Source organism: Palaemon carinicauda, chromosome 12 (assembly GCF_036898095.1).
Source record: "Palaemon carinicauda isolate YSFRI2023 chromosome 12, ASM3689809v2, whole genome shotgun sequence".
In the NCBI taxonomy this organism is placed as follows: domain Eukaryota; kingdom Metazoa; phylum Arthropoda; class Malacostraca; order Decapoda; family Palaemonidae; genus Palaemon; species Palaemon carinicauda.
The window spans coordinates 66,022,413-66,047,725 of record NC_090736.1 but is presented as its reverse complement, the minus strand read 5'-3'; the positions used below and the strand labels follow the sequence as shown (position 1 = coordinate 66,047,725).

General features: G+C 38.8%; 1 protein-coding gene across 1 annotated transcript in view; it reads left to right on the top strand.

Annotated features, from left to right (window-relative positions):
• Positions 1-25,313, top strand: part of LanB1 (laminin subunit beta-1) — a 69,235-nt gene that overhangs the window by 6,417 nt on the left and 37,505 nt on the right. Inside the window, exons 7-14 of the mRNA XM_068384475.1 lie at positions 11,317-11,444; positions 13,439-13,634; positions 16,726-16,923; positions 17,389-17,566; positions 18,411-18,574; positions 18,737-18,961; positions 20,919-21,118; positions 24,665-24,761. Of these exons, the coding sequence (XP_068240576.1) occupies positions 11,317-11,444; positions 13,439-13,634; positions 16,726-16,923; positions 17,389-17,566; positions 18,411-18,574; positions 18,737-18,961; positions 20,919-21,118; positions 24,665-24,761 (1,386 nt within the window). The remainder of the gene's footprint in view (positions 1-11,316; positions 11,445-13,438; positions 13,635-16,725; positions 16,924-17,388; positions 17,567-18,410; positions 18,575-18,736; positions 18,962-20,918; positions 21,119-24,664; positions 24,762-25,313) is intronic.

Here is a 25,313-nt window from a genome sequence, read left to right as displayed (position 1 = left end):
GCCTTATTTAGTTAGCCGCAACAACGCTTCCGGCCTTATTTACTAATCGATAATATTAGTTTATTTAGTCTTCATAGCTAGGAACTTTTATATCGTGTTTTGACGCTTTTTTACCGGTCATCGATTGACCCCATACCAGTTGGCTGCTATAGCCCCCAGGCCAGAGCGCCTATATCAGTGTTCATGCATGATTTTTATCAGTGATCCTAGGCTTACTTATGAAGATAGTGGCATTATTTTACAATACTATTGACTGTGATGCAAGTGTTTTCGCCTTCAGGGACCATATAGGGGATAGGTTAGTTAGTGTGCCTTCCTAACGTAACCTACATGTAGGACCCCTATGTGCTTCCTTCATCCCCCTGCCCTTGGGCATTCCCTCTGTGTAGCCTTGCTCCCCCTACCACGTAAGGGGATCAAGCTCTTATCAGAGTATTTTATCGCCTCTCTGTCCTCCCTAAGGGAATGAACCCCCCTTAGGGTTGCGCCTGAGAGTGAGGAACGGCTAGCCCTTCCTCTATTGCTAGGACTAAGTCTACGACTTTCCTGCGATAGCGATATGTCTTCAATCCTTCCTAGTTCAGGACGTACATCCCTGCTCTAGGTTAGGTTTTGGAGGGGTTAATTCTGTCCCTTGCTGAAACTGTACCCATGCACCGTTTTCAGTCAGGCTGCCTTACCTTAGGTTAGGGAGTGTCCTCCCTTCCTTAGTGGCCGCTCTGGTACAGAACCCCTTCCATGGAAGACCCTTCTCTTCTCCCCTCCCCACCTATCTCTTGTATGGCCTAGCCTATACTTAGGTTAGTCTATACCCATCTGCCCCTGTCCTACAACTCCTCCTTAGGGTGGAGTGATAGGGCTACCTTGAGCTTCTGTGTACAGTCCGCTCTGGTACATATACCCTTCATAGTGTCCTATGGGGTTAGCCACTGGATGTGTTCTGTATGCAGGGGTCTCACCCCCCCCCTTTGGGTGTCCCCTAGCCCTCCCTTGGGCTACCCTAGCTCCCGGTCCTCTGCGGCCCCTGCTTCTGGGTGATAGAGTCAGCCTCTATCATGGGTACACCCACTCAGGGGGGATGTCTGGGAGTCCATGGCCGGACCCCCTACATCCCTCCCTCTGTCTCTTTCACTATCCGGGTGCCGGTCCCTTGCCGCCTCCACTGTCGGTGATACCCACCTCCTACCTTGGTGACTCACTCCATATCCCCTTGGCCGCCAGTCCTCCGTGTGCTGGGGGACTGCCGCCTGCCGCCGGCTTCCAGCCGATGGCTCTCCCCCTTCCTCTTAGCTTGGTCGTCCGCCCGCCGGCCGGCCCCCGGAGTGCCGGCAGTCCGGTTCTGCTATAATCATCCTTGTTCCTGTCACCAATCCGGCAACCTCCGGCTGCCGGAGCCGCCGCTCCCTCTGCCAGCGTGCCGCCGCTGTGCCGGCGGCCGCCACCCTGGTATTACTCTTGACTTTTATATTGTCTGTCCTAATGCCAGAAACTGCTGGAGCGGCCTCCGGCGTGCCGGCGGTCTGCCGGAACCTTCCGGAGGCGTCAAGACGACTTGCACCCCCTTCTACTAGCTATCATCTAATACTGATAGCCCTACACTGCAACCAGATGGCTTGTTTACGTAAATGGATCAGTATCTTAGTACTGTTCTACTGGTAATCATGCTGTCTTCTTGCATTTTACAGATTTCCAGCATGCTGCGTGTATCTTAGCGCGGCTGGTTGCCGGAAGCCGTTACCCTTTGGGATCCTTTAGCCCCCTAATTTGGGACTGAGTGGCCTCAGTCCCAACCTTATCCTTGACAATTCCCATGGAATTCCATCTGCCCTATGGACTTCTACTGGAATTCTATCCTGTGCCTTCGGTCACCTCGGATTGTCCAAGGATGAAGCTTACGGTAACCAGCCGGGCGGGATGCACGGAGTATGTTTCTTTCCTATCTCAATCCTCTGTGCATCACACCCTTTATCAAGTTAAAATTAATGATTAATATTAACTTAGTTTAAGAGCCATTCTTATGACTCCCCCCATACTCATTTTCTCTTTCTTCCACAGGAGGAGCAGATGAAGTGTGACTTCGACTTCTGCGCTGTGGAACGCCCGCACTTCTACGGGCATACGGCTTGTAGGACTCACGCCCCTTGTGCTAACAAGAAAGGGGATTTGAAATTCTGGGACCCACTGAACTGTACGGTCTGCCAGGCTCGCCTAGTCGATGCCTTCCATAATCCTCCCTCAGCGGAGGTCAGGGACACTTCTCGGGATAAGCTACGCAAGTGGGTGCGTGGCTTCCAGAAGAATGCCACCGGACCATACCTGGCCACTGAAGAAATGAGGTCCCTTTTGTTCCCAAAGGCCTCCCCTGATTCTGTGGTACCCAAAGATTTGATCCCCACTGTCCAAATTACGGTGGAACCAGACGTAGTCATGTCCCAGTCCATGCACGAGTGCCACCTGGATTCCGAGAACGACGAACACATGTCGGATATTTCGGAGGGCACGGAGAAGACCCGTATGGCTCAAGGTGCGGAAGATGATGAGGACCAGGTGGAATACGCCGAGTCGGAGCAAGATGTCGCTCCTCCTTCCATCACCGCCCCTACTCCTACACCGACGGAAGTGTCTCTCCCGTCTACCTCCGCTACCCCGGAACCCATGCCATCCGCCCAAGAAATGTTCCGGATGATCAAAGCCATCATGGACGACAGGCTGAAAGAAAATCAGGAGTTCATCAGGTCCATGATAGGATCCAAAGAACCGAAGAAGATCTCGGTTAAGGATCTCCCTGCATGCTCACACGCCAACCCCTGGAGGTATGCTGAGCATATGGTTATCGCGACCGGCAGGATCTTCGTCAGCGACAAGATCGGCACGGTCCCCCTGGAAGATGTGGAGTTCTTCCCAAACTTCGAGGCCTACCCGGACTGTTACGTCCGGCTTCGTTCTGAACCTGCCTCTAAAGAAGAGACCGAACCCAAGGAGGAGATAGTGTTCGATCTCGCGAAGGCCCAGGCTATGCTAGCCAATACATTTAAAAGTAGGGGTTTTACCTGCTCTAAGCTTCCGGCCCTGAGCAAGAAGCACCCTACCTACGTCGCACCCGACGATGCAGTCCTTCCCTTCATGGAAAAGGCCTTCGCTGCGTGCCTCAAGGCTGTGGAAGAGGGAAAAGCCTGCCCTGCACTGGAGGAGTGCAGACCCTTCTCCATAGTGACTCCCCCCGACGCTCGACACTGGAAGGACATCCAGCATACTTTCGTGGTGGGAAAGCTAGATCCTGACGTCGCCGGACGTCAGTTTAACGAAGACCTCCCGAAACTCAACGATCACCTCCTTCTTCGGGAACAAGATACGAAAGAGAGGCTCGCAGCATCCATGTCCCACCAGGTCTAACTCGATATCATGGCCTGTGACACCAGAGTACCAGACCACATGGCAACCCTGGTGAAGGATATGTACCACTTCATGAAGGCTCGGAGAGCCTGTCGTGAATTCGTGTTCTCAGGTGCCACTGTGAAACACGAACCCCGGAGGCTGATTTCCTCCAACATCTGGGGAAAACACCTCTTTCCTTCTGACCTCGTGAAGGAGATCACCGACAAAGCTGCCATGGAGAATAGGAACCTTCTCCACAAGTGGGGCATGTCAAAAAAGAGGAAATCCTCTCAGGACGACGGACCTCAACCTAAGAGGAAATCCTCCAAACAGAAACCCCAGCAACGTCAACAAAGACGACAGTTTCCGGGACCCGCTACTCCCCAAGTGGCAGCTCAGCCACAGCAGACCTTTCAGCTGGTCACCCAACCGGTCTTGTCACAGTCACCGGTTTTCACCCCTGCTTTCGAGCAACAGACGACTACCTTTCGTCCCAAAGGTAGAGGCTCAAGCAGAGGTGCAGGCAGAGACGCGTCTCGCCGTCCCTCCAGAGGCAGAGGAGGAAAGGGAGCTAGCGGCCGAGGCAGTAAGCCCTCGGGACATCAGAAGCAATGAAGTGCTTCCGGTGGGAGGAAGACTCCGCCAATTCCAGGATCGTTGGACCTTCGATCCCTGGGCACACAGCATCGTCAAGAAGGGTCTAGGCTGGAGTTGGACTCAACCACCCCCAACCTTCCAGCAATTCTTCCAACAATCAACCCCCCTTCTGGAAGAATATGTCCTAGATCTCTTGAACAAGAAGGTGATAAGGAAGGTAAAGTCCACCAGGTTCCAAGGGAGACTGTTTTGTGTCCCCAAGAAAGACTCCGACAAACTCAGAGTCATTCTGGACTTATCCCCCCTCAACAAGTTCATAGCGAACGACAAGTTCAAGATGCTGACTCTTCAACAAATAAGGACCCTTCTGCCTCGAGGTTCTTACACGGTCTCCATAGACCTGGCGGATGCCTACTGGCACGTTCCAATGAACCATCACACTTCCTCCTACCTAGGATTTCGACTCCAAAGGAAAAGCTACGCCTTCAGGGCCATGCCCTTCGGCCTCAATGTGGCCCCTCGGATCTTCACAAAGCTGGTGGACGCCATAGTACAACAGCTCCGCCTCCGAGACGTCCAGGTGATGGCCTACCTCGACGATTGGCTAGTCTGGGCTCCATCGCCCGAGGATTGTTTAAAATCCTGCAGCAAAGTCACCCAGTACCTAGAACACCTGGGATTCAAGGTAAACGTGAAGAAATCTCGCCTCTCTCCAGCTCAGAAGTTCCAATGGTTAGGAATCCAATGGAACCTTCAGTCACACCGCCTTTCCATTCCCCAGAAGAAAAGGAAGGAAATAGCAGGGTCTGTCAAGCGACTACTGAAATCCAAGCGGATCTCAAGACGCCAGCAGGAACGAGTTCTAGGCTCTCTACAGTTCGCCTCAGTAACAAACCCAGTGCTTCGTGCACAGCTAAAGGATGCCGCGGGAGTCTGGAGACGTTCTGCATCCATCGCTCGAAGAGACCTCAAGAGACGGCTCCCAAACAGACTTCGACTTCTCCTCAAGCCGTGGTCGGAAGCAAAGGCCCTGAAAAGGTCCATTCCTCTTCAACACCCACCTCCATCACTCAACATCCACACGGACGCTTCGCTGGAGGGTTGGGGAGGTCACTCCCACCAAAAACAGGCTCAAGGCACATGGTCTCCCCTGTTCAAGACGTTTCACATCAACATCTTGGAGGCCATGGCGGTCCTTCTAACTCTAAAGAAACTCTCCCCGCCTCCCTCGATCCATATTCGTCTAACCCTAGACAACTCGGTGGTAGTTCGATGTCTCAATCGCCAAGGCTCAAGATTGCCCCAGATAAATCAGGTGCTTCTTCCAATCTTCCGTCTGGCAGAGAAGAAGAAATGGCACCTGTCTGCAGTTCACCTACAAGGATTCCGCAACGTGACAGCGGATGCTCTATCTCGGACAAGCCCGATAGAGTCGGAATGGTCTCTAGATGCAAGATCATTCTCCTTCATCTCTCACCAAGTCCCAGAACTTCAGATCGATCTCTTCGCAACGAGCGACATCAATCAACTTCCTCGGTATGTGGCCCCGTACGAGGACCCCAAGGCAGAAGCAGTGGATGCCATGTCACTGGACTGGAACAGATGGTCCAAGATCTACCTGTTCCCTCCCACCAACCTTCTGCTGAAATTCCTCTCCAAGCTGAGAACCTTCAAAGGGACAGCGGCCCTAGTGGCTCCCAAGTGGCCCCGGAGCAACTGGTACCCCCTGGTCCTGGAGCTGCAGCCCAAGCTGATCCCTCTCCCGGGCCCAGTTCTCTCCCAACAAGTACAGAAGTAGACTGTCTTCGCTTCATCATCGAAAATCAAGGACCTTCATCTCATGATTTTCTCTCCCTAGCCGCAAAGAAGAGGTTTGGGATCTCGAAGAAAAGTCTAGACTTCCTCGAGGAATACAAGACCGAATCCACAAGACGGCAATACGAATCATCTTGGAGAAAATGGGTCTCATTCGTCAAGACAAAAAATCCTAAGGAAATCACAATGGATTTCTGCATGTCCTTCTTCATTCACCTTCATGAACAGGGATTAGCAGCCAATACGATTTCGACTTGCAAATCGGCCTTGACTAGACCACTATTGTATGCCTTCCAAATTGATCTGTCCAGCGACATCTTCAATAAACTGCTGAAAGCATGCGCTCGTCTACGCCCAGCACCCCCACCGAAACCGATCTCCTGGTCATTGGACAAGGTGCTCCATTTCGCCTCCAACTTGGATAGTGATTCATGCCCTCTCAAGGATCTGACTCAAAAAGTTATATTTCTCTTTGCTCTTGCCTCAGGAGCCCGAGTCAGCGAAATAGTGGCATTGTCAAGAGAAGAGGGTCATATCCTGTTTACTGATTCAGGAGACATTACCCTCTCCCCGGATCCGACGTTTCTCGCCAAAAACGAATTACCCACCAAAAGATGGGGCCCCTGGAGAATATGCCCCCTGAAGGAAGATGCCTCTCTATGCCCAGTGGAGAGCCTCAAGGTCTATCTTCGCAGAACTTCGAACTTTGGTGGAGGCCAACTCTTCAAAGGAGAAACATCGGGCAGCGACCTGTCACTGAAACAACTAAGAGCGAAAATCACCTACTTCATTCGCAGAGCGGATCCCGACAGTACACCCGCCGGTCACGATCCTAGAAAAGTTGCATCGTCTCTGAATTTCTTTCAGAGTATGGACTTCGAAAGCCTTAAAAGCTTCACAGGCTGGAAGTCCTCGCGTGTTTTCTTCAAACATTATGCGAAACAAGTGCACGAAGTCAAACATTTTGTGGTAGCCGCAGGTAGTATTATGAAACCTGCACCTAACTCTGCATAGAACAGCGAGTTACTTGGGACTCTAACTCTTCGGGTGCCTATGTTGACCCTCGAGCGATACATAGTGATGTCGAAAACACTTAGTGCTTTCTTATAACTGTTCTTATCCCAGGTGAAATGTCATAGTCGTCACACAAGTGCCGCATGCCTAAAGCATGATGTGTTTTAATTAAAGACTGACGTTCCTCGAGAACGAGTGCCTACTAATAAATTTGAAATTCCCTTTCAGATTCAAGAGCAAGTCTTTATTACTATGTACATTATAATTTACTGTAAATTAACTTTACTTATTGCTGCTATTCATTTAATTTCTGCAATTGTGAAATAAAATTCCTATTTTATTACTTGTGCGTCTCAATCCGCTCCTACTTACTATGAAATACATGCCTGTCATAGTTTTATTATCCCCTTCCCTATGGTTCATGGAGATTTTATGGTTCTAACCCTTATTATATATTCACTCTTACAATGTAATATTCCAATACGAATACTTACTCTTCATACCCTGGAGACAAAACTAACCTTCTCAGCACACAGTGTCCAACCACCACTTGTCTGCCTTCCAGAATGTTCCGATACGAATGCCAACCATTCAGTCTCGTCTCCAAGTTCTTCAGGTTCTTCTAACAAGGTGAATAGCCCTTCGATAACCACTTTGATCTCGGCATGGCCCGTGGGAACTTCACTGCCAAGGGGGGCAGGAAGATTCTTCCCTACGGTTCTTTTATTAAGATTACTATGCTATATTGTTCAAAGCCCTTGGCACTTACCCAATAGGGGAAAATCTACCACGATACATTGATTCTCTGGTATTCTTCCATCAGGACGCCATGGCTTGAGCCCAAAAAACGGATTTTGAGCGAAGCGAAAAATCTATTTTTGGGTGAGATAGCCATGGCGTCCTGATGGACCCTCCCTGCTACTTCGTCCAGTTTTTAGGTCCCACCCTGCTCTGCTGTATCATGGTGATCGGCAAGCAACTGGCTTCAGGATGAAGACGGACGTGACGTCATTTAGCAATGGCGCCCGTTTGTTTACGTCTCGAGTACCAAAAGTAGCCACGGACGAGATTAGCTATGGAACGGCTCCCAGCTATTCTACGCCTTTACACACCGAAGGTTAACTCTGTTCGGGGTGTAGATAGCTATGTGGCGTGTTAATACATGCGTCCCCTGTTGATATACGATGTCTTAAAAGGGAAACCTTTAGGATACTCGCTCCAGAAGTTAGAATTCTGTGATAACCTGTGGTTAATTCTCTGGGAATATCTTAGTAGTTATTTACCCAAGGAAGCTACCAAAAAGGAACCTTCCATCAGGATGCCATGGCTATCTCACCCAAAAATAGATTTTTCGCTTCGCTCAAAATCCATTTATTTTCGGTTTCCTTGATTTTATAGACAAATTGCTAGCTATTTGTTTTGAGGGCCAGAAAAGTTTCTCATACAGTTTAATTTTAGAATTTTAGAATTGGTTAAATTTTCATGGACCTAATTTACCAATTAAGTTTACCCTAGACAAAAATTTTTAATTTATGTGGACCATATTAAATAAATGAAATTAGGAGATACAATAAAAATTGGGAACAGATTGAAAGGACCAAACATAGAAAAAACTTGTTTCAATTTAGGGAAAATCTAAGAGAGTTAGACTTGTTGATTATACATAGTTGAGAATGCCATGTTAGCCATTAATATACCCTCATTTGTTATCAAACCACAGCCTTTAATAAATTTTTGGGTTTTGGATAATTATGAGCCTCCTAATTCTTTACAGCTTTAGACTTTATGCAATATAAGAAGACCTTAGTAGGTTTTTTTTATTGTATGTCTTGTATATTTAATATTAAAATATCAGTATTAAATTATCAAGTGAATGTTCCAATCCTAACAGTGATCATAACTTAACCTGCCCCATATCGAACTCTAGCCATATTCCGTAAGTTATGACTAGTCATTCTAGCTCACCATTCTGTTACAGTTCCCTAAAACCTCGCACTGTGTTTTCTGCTGGGTAACCCTTGGAAATCTGGAAACCAGTCAGCTCTTATGGACCTTTGGTTTCCTTATGTAGACGTCCAAGCTAGTAGTCGGGATCCTATAGCCCTCCACTCGTTGAAGTAGGCGCTATTAAGCAACCCCTTATTTCTTGTATTTAATTTTCCAAAGTTGCATCATGTCTTGGATGGCAGTATGCATTGTTCGCTTATAGGCTCAGGCACCAGCACATCTCAGATTTTCCTAATAATGTTAATGTTGGTGAAAGACATTAATGAGCACTCACTTCTTATTTTAATGCCATGACATTTTGTGTGGTTCCTATTACTGATGGTTTTCATCATGTTTCAGATGGTAGTGTACACCATGCGCTTGTAGTCTCAGCCAATAAAACATCTCGAGTTTTCCCTATTAATGTTATTGTAGTTACAAGCACCCCAGTTGCTGGAACAAGTCCCTTACCATATACAGTACAGGCACAAAGTCCCATTACGGCTGTGGTGGCCTATTAGGAAATGTCCCTTCCCAACAATATGCCGGACTGGAGTTCAAGTCCCACTCAAGCTGAGAGAGAGAGAGAGAGAGAGAGAGAGAGAGAGAGAGAGAGAGAGAGAGAGAGAGAGAGAGAGAGAGAGAGAGAGAGAGAGAGAGTGTGTGTGAGTGTGTGTGTGTGTGTGTGCGTGTGTTTGAGTTTCTTTCTAGTTTAGTAACAAAGTTACCCTCCAAGATAGGTTCAAATCCGAGGGAGTATTGAAAGATTTAGATTCACAAGAGGTAATTCAGCAACAGCTATTTGTTAGTAAATTTGGAAAGGAGTGTTGACAGTTTACATAGTCAGTTTGTTCAATGTAATGTTGAAAGAAACCTTGTTTTTGTTAGAGATCTATGGAACATATAAGTGCTGTAGTAAGCTAGAGATAAGGTGTAAATAAGAATTTACTGTTAATTTATTTACTTAAACTTAGTTTAAGTTATAGCTTTTTTTCTCACTAAGAAAGTTCAAGGTTTTATTTATTATACTGTATAACACTTAATTTTAAAAGGTGGATAGTGAGTATAGGTTTGAAATCCAACCGGGAAACTAGAGTGATTGCCTGTTTACTTTGGGTTAGGATTGGTTACCTTTTTAACTAATCTCTAGAGGTTGATAACTTTATTAATCTGCATTGTTACTTTCCCATTTCTTTCCATTACTATCCCCATTGGAGTGTGTGAATAAGTAATATGAACATCAGGCGAGTTTCATAAAAATAAACTGAATTTTAATGATAAAATTCATCATATTTATACTCGCCTTATGTTCATATAGATGCCCCCCTTCCTCCCCACTAGTTGAGATTGTCAAGAGACTAATAATTGGGTTTTTTACTTAAAGAATGAAGAGTAGGAGGTTAAACTCTCATATCATCAACTAGCTAGTGATCGTCAACCACTAGATGATTTGTTTTCTAGTGAGAGAGGCATTTTCCAAGAAGAGAGAACAGGAAATTTTTATTTTGGGGTGGACATTGATACAGCTTTAAGTAAAGGCAATATGAACATCAGGTGATTATAAAAATGACAAACTATAATAATGATTCTATTTATTATCTGTAGAGTTATAAGTACTGTATTATAGGGATTAGTAGGACACATTTACAAAATCTCCCATATCAGATGAATTTTATTGTTTTCTGGCCTGACAGAATGGTAAAGCCAAGTCATTAAGATTTCTCTTCTTAGGATTCATTGAAATATAGTTTATCAAATTACTTAGATACTGTATTTTGGGCTGCACTTACTAAAAAAATTGCAAATAATCATATTACCAGTTTTGATATGAATAAATTTGCATAGGCAAAAGGAGAACTTATGCATCAGGGTATCAAGTCACTGTACCTTCAGAAGAGTGGATATTAGTGTACAGGTAGTTTTACCCTGATAAACCTTACAATACATAAGTTCATACTTCATATCGGAAGGGGAGAACCCACAGTGGTGAGAAAATCTTGCTCAAGTGGGATAAAACCATCATAACTCACACCCCTCATGATCAGAATAAAGCTTCTGTCTTTTTTTCTTTTTTTATATGGGTATTAGTTTTTCCTGCTCTTCTTGCATCATTTGTGTACATTTTCCTAAGTTATTCATGTGTTTCATTTTATTTCCATATTTTTTGCTGAGTAGTTCTCATTAGTTATTTTCATTATTATGTTCTGCTATGAAAAATATTGAGTATTTTGTGACAAAATTATGACTTTTTATTGGTACCAAATCATTCATAGGCTTTCCATTTCTCTTATTATTTGAAATTTTAGATACAGTACACAACCGATTTCTTTTATGAAATTATAAGCGTTGAAGTGTAAAAACGAGATCTATTTGGTTGCATAGATGTTATACAGTAAGAAAGATTACCTTAAGATTCATGTAAGATGGATATTTTTTCCTGGAAGTTAAAGTCTAAAAGGTGAGGAAACAGAATAGATTCTTAAGCACTGTTCCTGTTTTTAAAAAATGTCTTTTACTTCTCATCTTTAGGTCGACGATTTGTAACAGTTTATCCCCCTGTGTGCTTTGAAGCTGGTAAACGATATAAAGTAAGGTTGGATTTCAGAAGATCAAATGCCCAGACAGATTCACCTTCAGCCTCAATTCTTGTTGACTCGGTTAGTGTTAATTTTTTGTTATCTGTGTTTTTGTAAGTGATGATCAAGGCCTTTGTAATATTTTTTATCTAATAATAGTGTAAAAAGAGGTTTTAGAACTAGTAATTTTTCAGTCTGCTGCCTTGGCTTGAGTAATTTCTAAGTACGGCTGATCCCAAATCACTGGAATATCACAAAGCATTATTGATTTATTTCCATATGATGTACCAAGTACTTCTTTTAATGCGTTAGTACTTCAGTATGAGGTTAATTAAGTAAGTACAGTATAGCAATGATGCAAGGATACCACTATGTTACCACATTCATACTTCCATTTTCAACTTGTGCCGGAAGGAAGGTAGTAGCAAACAATGTCTGATAATTCATATTTGTTTAACTTGGCATCATTGGATAAATTTAATATGGTGACGTCATATTTGCAACAAAATCTGGCGTGCAGGCAGACAAAGATGAAAGTAGGTGCTTCATTGAATATTGCTCTAGCAACTTTAGCTATGGCAAGTTCATCAAATACACAGACATTTCTTGTTAACAATCAAGCCTACTTTTCTTTGTTTGGAATTTATTTTTAGGACACTATTTTACCTTTAAATAGGCAGTGGTTACAAAATAATCTTTAAGGTGGAGAAAAATAAACCAAGCTTACTAAAAGTCAGCTCTATAGATGTAGGAACAATTGTAGGAAAGACTAAGGTTGTGTTGGAAAGTCTGACAAGAGGCAGCATAGATATGTATTATGTTTAAGAGTCGAGATATAAATTGGCTGGCTCAAAATCAAAGAGGAAATAACGTGGAAAAATGAATTCTGGTGAAATGTCAGCCAGACAAAGCAAACTGGAGGGGGCACATTGGTCAAAGATGAAATGGCCAAAAGATTTGCTAGAGGTGGGGTAAATCGATGAAAGAATAATGATGAAGATGATGGGAAAGACGGTGATACATGTGCTTTGTGTATTTACCAAAATCAGGAAAATCAGAAGAAAAAGAATTTTGGGAAGCCTACTAGATCCTGTAATAGTTTTTCCACAGGCAGATTGGATACTGATTGAGGATCTGATCTAAACTGTCACATAGGAACTGGTTTTGAGTATGTTATAGGTGGATGTAGCAGGGCAGAAGGAAATCATGAAGTAGAAGCAATTTTGAAATTATTTCCAAAGCCGAGTATTAAAGTAGTTGAGCTTAAGCTTGAGAAACGTAGAAAGAAATTGAGAAAATACAGTTTAGAAAATGGAACACATTGATTTTATTATAACAAAAAGCAGGGATAACATCAAAGTAAAAGACTGCACAGTGGTACTGTACTGAGAGATACTTGAAGCTGCATAGATTACTGCAAACTAATTTAATAGTGAAAGACAGAATGATGAAAAAAAATAGCCTGTCAAAGAGCAGAGATATGGAAATGGAAAAATGAGAACATAAAAGAAATGAAGTGTCAAGGAAAAGTGTCAGAAAATAAAGTATCAAATAGTGGTCATTGTGGTCGATGGAAATCACCGAAAGAAAGGATGCAAAAGTCTGAGGTGTATCGGTTGGATCAGAATGTACTATGACAATTGAAGAGAAGAAAAAACTTTCAAGTTATGCCAGAGGACAGGTAGATAAGAGGATAGAGTTATACTATATACAGAAAAGTGGAGACAGGCTAAAAGGCACGTGGCAAGGGCAAAACAGAAATGTCAGGAGGCATGGAATCAGAATGTCTTGACAACTGTGGAAAAAGAAAATAGTCAAAATAGTAAAGGGACTTCAAAGAGATATGAGGGACAAAACGTGTTATAGGACTAAACATACAGATGATTATAATATCAATAGTAATGATAGTAACATATGCAAAAAAATACACAAAAATACTTTCTTGTAGTAATATACTGTAGTACAACACATACAGTAAATACTCTGTTAACTTCAAATTATGTGTTCGGTAAGGATAAAGAAGGACCTTATAGTTATGAATCATAAAGTTACTTGAAATTTTGTTTTTATTTCAGATTATGTTAATTCCAAGAGCAGAAAAATTACCATTTTACTCAGGATCCCATGAACGTGACAATTTAAGATACGAGTATGACAGATTCAGATGCAGCGAAGGTTTTTATGATGGCCATCCCCTAGCTACTGTGCCTGAAGTTTGCAAAGATAATCATTTTGGCAGCATTGGATTTTATGTGTATGGACAGGCATTTTGTAAGTTTTGAACATGATTGATTATGTTTACATATTTTTTCCACAAAATGAGATTCAGAGCTATAAAACTACCTGATGCTTTTTATTAGATTTAGAGAATTTAGTTTCAGCAATAAATTTTACATCTTTTCACAAAATATTCATAGAGCCTGTGTTGTTTTTTTATTGTAGTCGTTTAATTCAGATATTTTTTAATTACAGTAATCTCTTTCAGTAATTCAATATATTGCTATCAAACTATAATTTAAGTAATTTAATGTATTTGTATCAAACTAAGGCTGGAAGCATTATGTTGAATACATACCAATTCTGCTTGAGGCTTAATTTGTGAATTGATATACAATAAACCCACATACCTTATGTTAGATTTTTCTACAAGGGAATGTGTGGTAACTCATATATGGGTAGATTAAGGTTAATGGTACGATACATCATATAAAAATGATTAAATTCATAAATTTTTTTTATGATGGGATTTAGTATATACAGTAAATTATATATGTACAGTATATACTGTATATTACCATGTAAAGGGCAAAATTTTAAGACCAGTTTTGGATGAAAAAAGTCTGGGTTTCTCCATTACATGAAAGATACTTTTGGAATTATGAAAATATTTATTTTCTCGACATGAGTTGTGTTGTTGTTAGGGTATTCTAATTGCATATGGTTCATTAACCCTTTTACCCCCAAAGGACGTACTGGTACGTTTCACAAAACACATCCCTTTACCCCCATGGACGTACCGGTACGTCCTTGCAAAAAACTGCTATTTACAATTTTTTTGCATATTTTTGATAATTTTTTGAGAAACTTCGGGTATTTTCCAAGAGAATGAGACCAACCTGACCTCTCTATGATGAAAATTAAGGCTTTTAGAACAATTTAGAAAATATGTACTGCAAAATGTGCTTGAAAAAAAAATAACCCTGGAGGGTTAAGGGTTGGAAAGTTCCAAATAGCCTGGGGGGTAAAAGGGTTAATAGGTTAGTAGTTTAGAACGAATGACTTAAAATCATATAATATACTCATTCTAATTACGATATAGAGTTTTATGTTTAAGTAGAATAGGAATATTTACCGGTGATTTTTTAATCTTTATTGATTTATAGTACTGCACTCGAGCTATGTTGTGTGAACCTGTTGGTAGGCTAACATAGTTGTCCGAAACCTAGAATTTTCCATATTTGTACTGGTAATTAATTTTTCTTCTTACACTGTCTCTTCAATTCTTGAGCCAGCCTTCCTTACTCTCTTCACTTCTTTCCAAAACTACTTATTCTCCTGATATGAACGACCCAATCCCTGACCCCACCTCAGGTCAGCCGTCCTCTTTGCCTCACTTACCTTGCGCTTTACTTCCACATTTTTCTCTCTATATTTTTCATACTTCTCTACACTATTACGCTTCAGCCATTCTTCAAAAGCCCCCTTTTTCTCTTCCACTTTTACCTTCACTCCTTTATTCCACCATTCACTGCCCTTCCTCATGCTGCCTCCAACAAACTTCTTGCCACACACATCACTTGCAATCCCAACAAAATTTTCTTTTACTAACTTACTGTTGGTTTATTTACTTTATCCTTAGAAATTCAAAATAAATGAAATAAGAGCGATTTTGTGTCATGTTTTTCCTAAAAAACGCCACCTAACCAGAAAACGTTTTGTTTACGTTTAATTGCCGATCATGACGAACAAACGAACGCATTTATACATGCAAGTAATAATTAATTATATTTAGAGCTTTTTGTAAAGATATTAATATAAATAAAGATTAAAGTATGTATGGTAAAATATTTATAATTGAAGTGTAGTAACATTAGGCTGGCCTTGAAATTGCCATTGGCCCATTACAAGGAGTACTATATATGATAAAAACACCTTTTTTAAAAAAAATTTTGGGGTTCGCCCTTTACATGGGGTCGTCCTCTACACAGTAATGTACGGTATATGACTTTTACATAAGATAGTCAACTTTGGCAGATGTTACAATTATAGGAATTTAAGAAGAGTGAACTTAATGCATATAGATTTCTTCATCTGGAACTTATTATGATAAAGTTTAATAATATTTAGATAGTAGCTGTGATATCCAGACAAGCATTTTTGTCACATATCCTCTTGTTATCATGGGTTTACCATTTATATAATCCCTTCTGCCAGTTTTTAAAATTTGTTTTAAGCTCTCTTAATCTCATAATGAAATTCTCCATTTTTGATAAATTCATAAAATCTTCATAATTCACCTCTGACAACTTTCATTACTTGGAATAAATGGGATCTTAGAAAGCCACTTCCTATTCCATGGAGAGTTTTCATTAGTTTTCAAGAATAAATTCTCTAAGCTCTTTACAGTCTTAACCAGCGCTTCTGAATTTTAAGAATTCCCCGAAGTATACCACAATTATTCACTTTCCCTGTGCTTTTTGTACTTTTATTATTTCCATGAATCTCACTTGAGAATAAAGTCAGGGGGTGACAAAATACCTTTCCTTTAACCTTGTACATTCTTATTTCATATTTTATTTTTCATCCTGTTGAACACCCCTTCTCATGCCATATTCCTTCCAGGCTGTCATTTAGATCATAAATCCATCTTATTGTGGTTTAAAGATGGTCAGCAAGCATATATCTGATCTATATCAAAATCTCCAAACCAGATTAAGCAATTAACAATGTTACAATAATCCAGACTTGGATTGACCCCACCTCTTTCAATGAGATAACATAACACACATACACAAACTTTTTACTTAACATGTCACTCTAAAGGAAATTGATAAGTTTTCCAGTTGCCTCCCGGCCAAAGTAGCTATTAGGCTGTGTTAGTCTGGCTTGTTTGGTATGGTTGGACCTATACCCTTTTCTTGAAAGTTTTGTACTGATGGAAGTAGCTGAAATATAGAAAAGTAAATTATATTGAGAGATGTGTATACTATCCTGTAGCAGATCAGAATCTTTCTCCTTTAATTTGTGTTATGTAGTTAACTTTATTTTATGAATATTCTTTAAATGTTATCTGTAAATACTGTTCCTTATTAGTTCTATAATTAGCTTGTCTTAACCCGAGATCTTTGACTCCCATCTTCAGCTTGCCAGTGTGATGGCACTGGCAGTTACAGTAGTATCTGTGATACTTTGGGTGGCCAGTGTAACTGCAAACCTAATGTTGTTGGACGCCGCTGTGATAGGTGCTCGCCTGGCACCTATGGATTTGGTCCATCTGGCTGTAAAGCGTGTGATTGCAGTCCAGTAGGATCCCTAGATAACTTCTGTGATCAACAGACAGGTGAGTTATTCATGCTTACTCTCATATACTGATGTAAGTACTGTTCCCAATAGCTAAAACTTCTTAGTTTTTATCATATGAAAATTACTCATTTGTTAATATCGTCTGTTGATTTTTCGTGGCCTATTTTTCCCTATTAATGTTATCAAATGATGGATTCATATTTATTGTTGATCAGAAATTTGATCCAATATAATTTTGATGAAAATGGCAAAAACAGCAATTCATGGAATAAAAATCAATTAAGTAAATAGCATCTAATAGAACATTTCTTCTCGTTTACATCTTTTCTGACATAAAAGTAATAATGAAATAGTTTTGCTGTAAATCACTTAGCAGATATGATAGGCTCTAATGTAAACCTGATTATGAAAAATAAGGAGTCCAGCCTTTTATATTTCCTTTTTTCTACATGTATACTTATCTTAACTCAAATCAAAACATTTGGTATATTATTCTTTCTAGGACAATGCAAGTGCAGACCAAATACATATGGACGTCAGTGCAATGAATGCCAGCCTGGATTTTGGAATTTCCCAAACTGCCAACGCTGTGAATGTAATGGACATGCTGATACTTGTGATTCATATACAGGGATATGCCATGAATGTCGTGACAATACTACTGGACCAAACTGTGCTTTGTATGTATAGTTTATTGGTATTTGTAAACTGATAGTTATTCAAGTATTTTTTAAGGATTCCATGATGTCAAGTTACTTCTTACACAAGTGTTTACAAATTATTTATAACAATTGGAACAGCAAACAATACTGTATGAGAACTCTTCCAATAGGAAATCCCTTGTCTTAGCAACTTCATCATTTAATTGAGGTCTTGATTTAATTTTGGAACATAGAGGACTACTCTGTAGCTTCTATGGTCTTTTTTTTTTGTATCTTCCCATTTTTTCTCTGTGGAAAACTCATGGTGTTTGACTCAGATTGCTAAAAATATTTACTTTTATTATTGTGTAAAACAGGGCTGTGTTTTATAGGCCAGTACATCTTAGTCTGAAAGACACAGTAATACCCAAGAAGTCAAATAATGTAGATTTTACTTGGAACTATTCCATAAAATTTGTATATATGTACGAAACCTATTTCTTTTAGCTATTCTTCGATTACGATTATGATATAGAAAATGTCTTTCATATACAGTATCAAAATTCCATGTTTGTAAGACACTAATAAGAGATGATGGGGTAGCCTTGCTCCTGCAGGACATATCAAAAATTCAAATATTAAAGGAATATTTTTATTTCACCTTATAGCAATACATTTGTTATTAACTTTGCAACATAAGCAAAAAAATGTTGCTAGTGGGCCATAATTAAGCATTAGACAAAACTTCATGGTATCACATCATAATGTAGATGTTGCTATGCATCCAGGTTGGTAATACCTGAACAGTTTATAATATTTACATCATTATTTTGATTTACTGTGTCTATGTTCATTAATGCTAGAATTTTGTTTCACATCACAGATGCACAGAAGGGTACTATGGTGATCCAAGACTAGATGTTGGAATTGCTTGCAGACCTTGTCCATGCCCTGGAATAATCAACTCTGGACATAGTTTTGCCTCACGGTGCTTACTTGATCCTCGCACTAAAGATGTTATTTGTGAATGTGAACTAGGTTATGCAGGTTGGTATTCTTGAAAGAGTTCAGAACTTTTTTAGCAATACATTCTAAAGAATTAAAACTCTAGTTAGGTTTTATTTTGAAAAAGAATATTGGAAAACCACTTTCTACATAAATTATCATATTCTATAAATTTGTCATCGATTTGTAAATGTTATATTTCAGGTGAAAGATGTGATGTTTGTGCTGATAATTATTATGGCAACCCAGAAGTCCCAGGTGGCAAGTGTACACCATGTGATTGCAGTAATAATGTAGATATCTCACGATCTGGCAACTGTAATTCACGAACGGGTGAATGTCTACAGTGCCTCTTTAATACAGCTGGTTTCAACTGTGAAAGATGCAGACCCAGTTATTATGGTGATGCATCAAGTCAGCAATGTAGAGGTTAGTTGAAAATCAAATATAAGGATCACTGTTTGACTAAGCAGGTCAGTTTTTTGTTTTAACTTCCAGAGGGCTCATACAATGACTAATGATATGTGCTGTAAAAATATTTTGATAATTTTATAATTACTTTCACAAAATTTTAATTACAGTACAAATTAAAAAATAAAATCAGTGCCAGGCCTTAGTTAAATAATGACAGATATGTGAATATGTTAAGACAGGTTTAGAGCTTATAGTTTTTGCCTTTCAAATCTTTCATAACATAGGATTGCTTTCTATTTAAAAAAAGTCCAACTGCCTATAAGGATCGCACTTTGCTTTCCCACTGCTCAAGGATAAGGAATCAAAAGGGAAAGTTAATTGAGTGATCTCAATGTTTTATCATGTCTCATATTTCACATGATTGATTATGTAACTAAGGAAAGCAAAGCATTTTGATGATTCTATCTGATGACATGTCAAGATTGTAAACTAAAAGTTGCAAGTGTGCTGACTTGAGCCGTACGTACAATATACTGTATATTACTTGCCTAATATTATCTTTGATCAATAGGATATTAATTATTAAGCACCAACATCACAATCCCAAAATAAAGATAAAAGTAATAATAAAAATTTACCTCTTGATGCCTTGTTCTGAGCAGTGGAGGAAAGCAAGTTCAGAAGTAGCACTAACAAAGAGCGTGATTTAAATAATTTTGTTGTACTGTACTTATTTTCTATATAAGTGTTTGATAGCCCTTTACAGTTGATAAAAATCTATCATTTTGATGAATCTTACATGAAAGTCACATTGCTAATGTCTCCAAAGAGTGAGATTTTCAACCTAAATGAAAAGAAAATTTTCTTTCCATATCCTATACTTTTCTCTATGTGAATCAGCCAGTATGGAAATATTGCACAGATTTGTGATATCTAAACCATTCTCAGTGGTTGAGCACATTACCTTACCTCTTGGATCTCACGCTATTTTCATCACATGACCAATAGATAGACCTTTTCAATCCAGCTGATATATTCAATTTTAGATTATTAGGATAACTGAGTTTGCTTTATAATTATTTTGTTGTCAGGATTGTTCCAATAAATTTGGTCTTTCCTGATATGGTTATTTGCTTTATTGTACATGCTGTAGCTGAGTTACACTGCATAAGGCTTCATAGAGGTACAGTATAGTATTAGGAGGGTATGATTCTCCTCTTGCTCTGATATCTTGACAGAATTACAGGATTAATTTAACTGTTAAAGTATAAGACTAGCATCTTTGTTTATGTAGGATTCTGTATTGTACTTTATTCTGTCTGCAAGACAGACCAGTTTTGTGTCAAGCTGCTGACCTACAGTTACATTATGTAAGTTAGTGCATAAGTAGCATTGTTTCCAGTAGCAATGTCGGTTCGTGGTGATGACATGTTATCAGTCAGTAGCCAGATAGTTTTCAGCTTGGAGGTGCCATGCTGAGTTTATTAACACTGACTGAACTCAAGGGTCTTTCTTATACATACTGAGTCTGTACTTTGCAAGTTGAATCACTGACCTAGGCTTTTAGTAACAATCAAACGAGAATTAGATTTAAAGGCTGATGAGATGAGTTGTATGATGCATTAGGAATGAATGACTTCACTTGTAAGGAATTGCATGATTTATGGTCATGCAATGAATGATTTATAACAAAAATATTAGTGTTGAATATTAAGATATCAAATCAACTTATAGAATAGTTCATATAAAATATTAAATTATTCATAGTAGTTGATAAAAAGTAAATTAGATTCGTTAACCTTTATTAGACTTAACAGCCTATCATTCAATGGTCAGTATAGAAATAATAAATGATTATAGTTTAAAAATATTTATCATAATGCCGGTATTTTTATTTCTTGAACTATTACTCATAGACGTACTTTACAGTGATTGGGTTATGTCAATTATTTTAATTGTGTATTTTTTTCAGAATGTGTTTGTAACATATTAGGCACTGATCAAAGCATTGGTGATTGTGATCATGAAACAGGACAATGTCCATGTTTAACTAATGTTTTGGGGCAAGAGTGTGATCATTGTGCACCCAATCACTGGAAGATTGCATCAGGAGAGGGTTGTGAAGCTTGTGCTTGTGATCCTGTGGGAGCATATTCAGAACACTGTAATGAGGTAAGTGATATAGTTAAAGTTAATTTCACAGATACTGCATGTTTTTTCAAATGGAGCATTACTCCATTTGAGGCTGTCAGTTTGGTTCTTAAAGGCCCCAGTAGAGTCTGTTAGCTTGGTTCATGAAGAGCCCATTCGCTCAAAATGTACTTATTATTTTCTTTTTTAGGGAACGAGAGAGATTCTTAAACTTAATAAAAACCTCCACCCTGTATGTTGTAATTACTTCTTTTGCTTTCTATAATACATTTATATTTTTCCAAGATGCTGCTGCACACTTTCGTCTTATACTTAAGCACATCATCTTGTTTCATGGTAGCAACTTATGTATATGGCTGTTGCTTGCATCTTACTAAGCCATATTGTAAGTATTTTGTGCAGGAACATAGGTCTGTCTTATTAAGTAACCAATTTATCTTTCTGCACATCTTACTCAAGTTCAAATATTGATTCAGGAGAACTGAGTAGTGTTCTTTATTTTACGCAGTAAATATTAGTTTCATTAGTTTCATGATGAATGGAGAAGTAATGAATTAAAAGCTCAAGATAGAGACAACTGGCGAAATCTAACCGAGGCCCTTTGCGTTAATAGGCGTAGGAAGAGATGATGATGATAATGCACTGTAGTAGCCACCATCATTAGACATGTCCTAAAAGAAGACACTTTTTCCAGCATTTTTAATATACATCTTGGTCCCTGAGCTCCCTAAGCATAACATATCTATTGTTGAACAATATTTGACGTCTTGATCCTAGAAAATGTTGACTTCAAAGCTAATTAAAACCATTGCATTTTACAAAAATCGCGTCCTTAATCTGTCATTTTCAACTCGTGTGATTTGGTATTTTTCTTGCTATTGTCATGGTCTTTTTCGTCTATAAGGTACAGTACAGGTAGTCGTTGACTTACGACTTGTACAACTTATGACTGTTCGACTTTACGGCAATATTTTCAGGGTAATGACGTCACAAGTTTGTCGTAAATAGTACGCTAATAGGACAAATATTTCCTTGGAGATAATCTATTTTCTTGTATAAAAATGAACTGATTTATCTTGGTAAATTAGTATTTTCTACTATTGATAATATACAGTATCCATTTTCAGTAAAAAATACATTAACAAAAGTTTTAATATCTGTCAAGCTCATATCATATGTCTGGTGACGTCATATTACCGGTGGAAAGCGAGCGGGCTAATACAGGGATTTCCTTCCAAAAGGCTAACGATTAGCATTTGTATTCCCATTATTGAAATATCAAGTAACGATACAAAGTATTTTGTGGGTCTGTATCGGTTGCTATGAGTACTACGTAGCATAAATTTGATTCTATGCTAGTTTTATTTATTCTCTGATAATAGATTGAGATTTATCTAAAGAAAGTACACTGTTAGGATGAATATTTTCTTAAAGATAATATATTTTCTTTTGCATCATTAAAATGGTATACTTTTCCTTGGCAAGTTAGTATTTTGTTTCATTTCCTACTGAAAAAAAAGAAATGGGTTTTATTTATTTTGCAAGTCATTCTTTGTCGAGTTCACGTCGCATGTCTTGTGAAGTTATATTTCTAGCGGAAGGATCGATAGGAGACCGGTATGTTACCGATTAATCTTATTACAGTATTCCCATCATCGAAACATTGTGTAATGATATCAAGTGTTTTAGTGAGAGAGAGAGAGAGAGAGAGAGAGAGAGAGAGAGAGAGAGAGAGAGAGAGAGAGAGAGAGTATTCATATGATAAGTAGTAATAAGGGCTATGAACAAATTGTATGGAAACTATGATATCCTATAACATATTGGTGCTGATGTAATATTCATTGTGAAGATATTTCAAATAAAGAAATTGTATAAACAACACTATGTGCGCATAAACGCAATATGGTAGCGTGACCTTAAGATCAGCTGATGCCGTAAATTACGTAAAACTAAAGTAATTGTTGGTTATTGAATGCTCTCAAAATAGAAAATTAGAATAAAAATATGCGTTAATAAACCTCAATTAAACACAATAAATTTTAGTGAAATATGAAGGCTTAAGGAGAAACTAAAATTGAAATACTGTTTGAAACTTTAACAATGAACTAGTCATACACACGCTCACACATGTGCGCACAGGAAAGAGAGGGAGTGTCAACATATTTGCATGATAACTAATAATAATGGCTATAAACGAACTACTGTATATGAAAACTATATCTTGTAACATGCTGGATCTTATGTAATATTCATCATGATTACATTTCAAATAGATTAAGAAGTTATATAAACAGTACGCCATTTGTACGTGCGCATCATCTTGATACGTAGCGGAACCTTCAGATCAGCACCACAGCTGATAACAACCAAAGGGAAACAAAAACGTTTGTAATTGATGATTGTTAATATGTTTCCGAAATTGAGAAATAGAATTCAATAATACTTTAATAGAACTTATGATATCCTATGGAACAAGAAAATTACATAATGATATACAGTAAGAAAATATTGATAAAAACGACTTAGATGTTTGCCGAATCATGGCATAGCGTAATAAATTTATGGAAACTTTACTTTTTGAGTTTGACATGCGTTAAGATTGATTTACGATGTGTCTCTTGGTCCCTATCTCTGTTGTAAGTCGACGACTACCTGTATATTTACAGTATACAGTATATTCCTTGCCCTGGTCATTTGAATACTGTTCATGCAATATTTGTCAATAGTGTGGAGAAACAGGTATTTCTTCTTTTGTGACTTGAGATGTAGCCTACTGTATGTGAGTGGTGGATATACATTTTTTACATGTTGAATCATGTCATGAATTGTGTTTTAATCTCTGCATTGTCATTTCCTGTTTTAAGGCTTAAGAATGAACTAATATCATCATTTATATTTGTAAATGCAACAGTGAACACATTCACATGGATAGTGATTAATCAAATGCTGATTGGTTATTATGGAGTTTTATCATCATTAATCTTGACTAATGCCATTTTTTATTTCTTTGTGAGCCAATTCAGTTTTAATTCTCCATATTGTGCATAGTGGGAGTTTTGACACTTAGCTAGTGAACAAAATTAATAGCTTTTCACAGATAGAGTTATTCTTCTCCATGATCCTGCTACATGCTGATGTTGCACCTTAGCTTGGGTTAATTGGATGCATAATGACTAATAATGTGAAATCAGATGATCACTACCATTAACATGCTTCGTAAGCCATTAAATGGATCATATCTAATAATGTGAAATCAGATGACCACTACCATTAACTTGCTTTATAATCCTTTAAATGGATCCATATAACAATCAGCTTGCTGGGTCTAATATATACTCATTTGATAGTTCCAGGAATTTCATGTGTGCTACTAAAAAAATTTTGGCTCATATGAGGTGATTTACAATCTACATCCAAGGAATGAGTGGTGGACTTACTATTAGAAATTACTTCATTATTTTTTCACCCGTTCACTTAAAAGTAGTAAATACTTTTTCCCATTTTCATAAATGGATTTTTAAGCTTGCATGTTTGTCTTTTCGTAATCCATGCCATTTTTTTTTACAGTTTGATGGGCAGTGTCAATGTCGACCTGGGTTTGGAGGGCGTCAGTGTAATCAATGCCAAACTAACTTCTTTGGCAACCCCCGAGTTGAATGTCTAAGTAATATAATCAAGTGTTTATTGTATAATTTTTTGTGCAATAAGTATAAAGATGATTACTATAATATAAAGATGCTTATGATCAAAGTTATTTATGAAGTTCCTAACTGCCATAGTGAATGTATGCTTACTAAAGTTTTCCATGTAAAAGATGATTACTGTAATATAAAGATATTTATGATCAAAGTTATTTTCGAAGTTCCTTACTGTCATGGTGAATGTAAATGTATACTTACTAAAGAAGTTTTTCCTGTACTGTATAAATAGTAAAGCAATTTAATGAATGTGGAAATATTGAAAATTTAATCAATCTTTGTTATAAAATTGTTATTAATTGGTCATTGATTTTGGAGTGCTGACTGTTGAGTTAGGAATAGAGACCTAACTTTCTCCATAGTCATAGATTGCTGATTGGATACTGGAGCTGGATTTAAGTTTCCTTTTCAAGGAATCTGGTTTATTAGAGCACTGAAAAGCAAACCCATTTAAGCATTGGATGGTCATAATAAGTTTGATGAATACCTCTACTGTATTGTAATACTAATTTATGTTG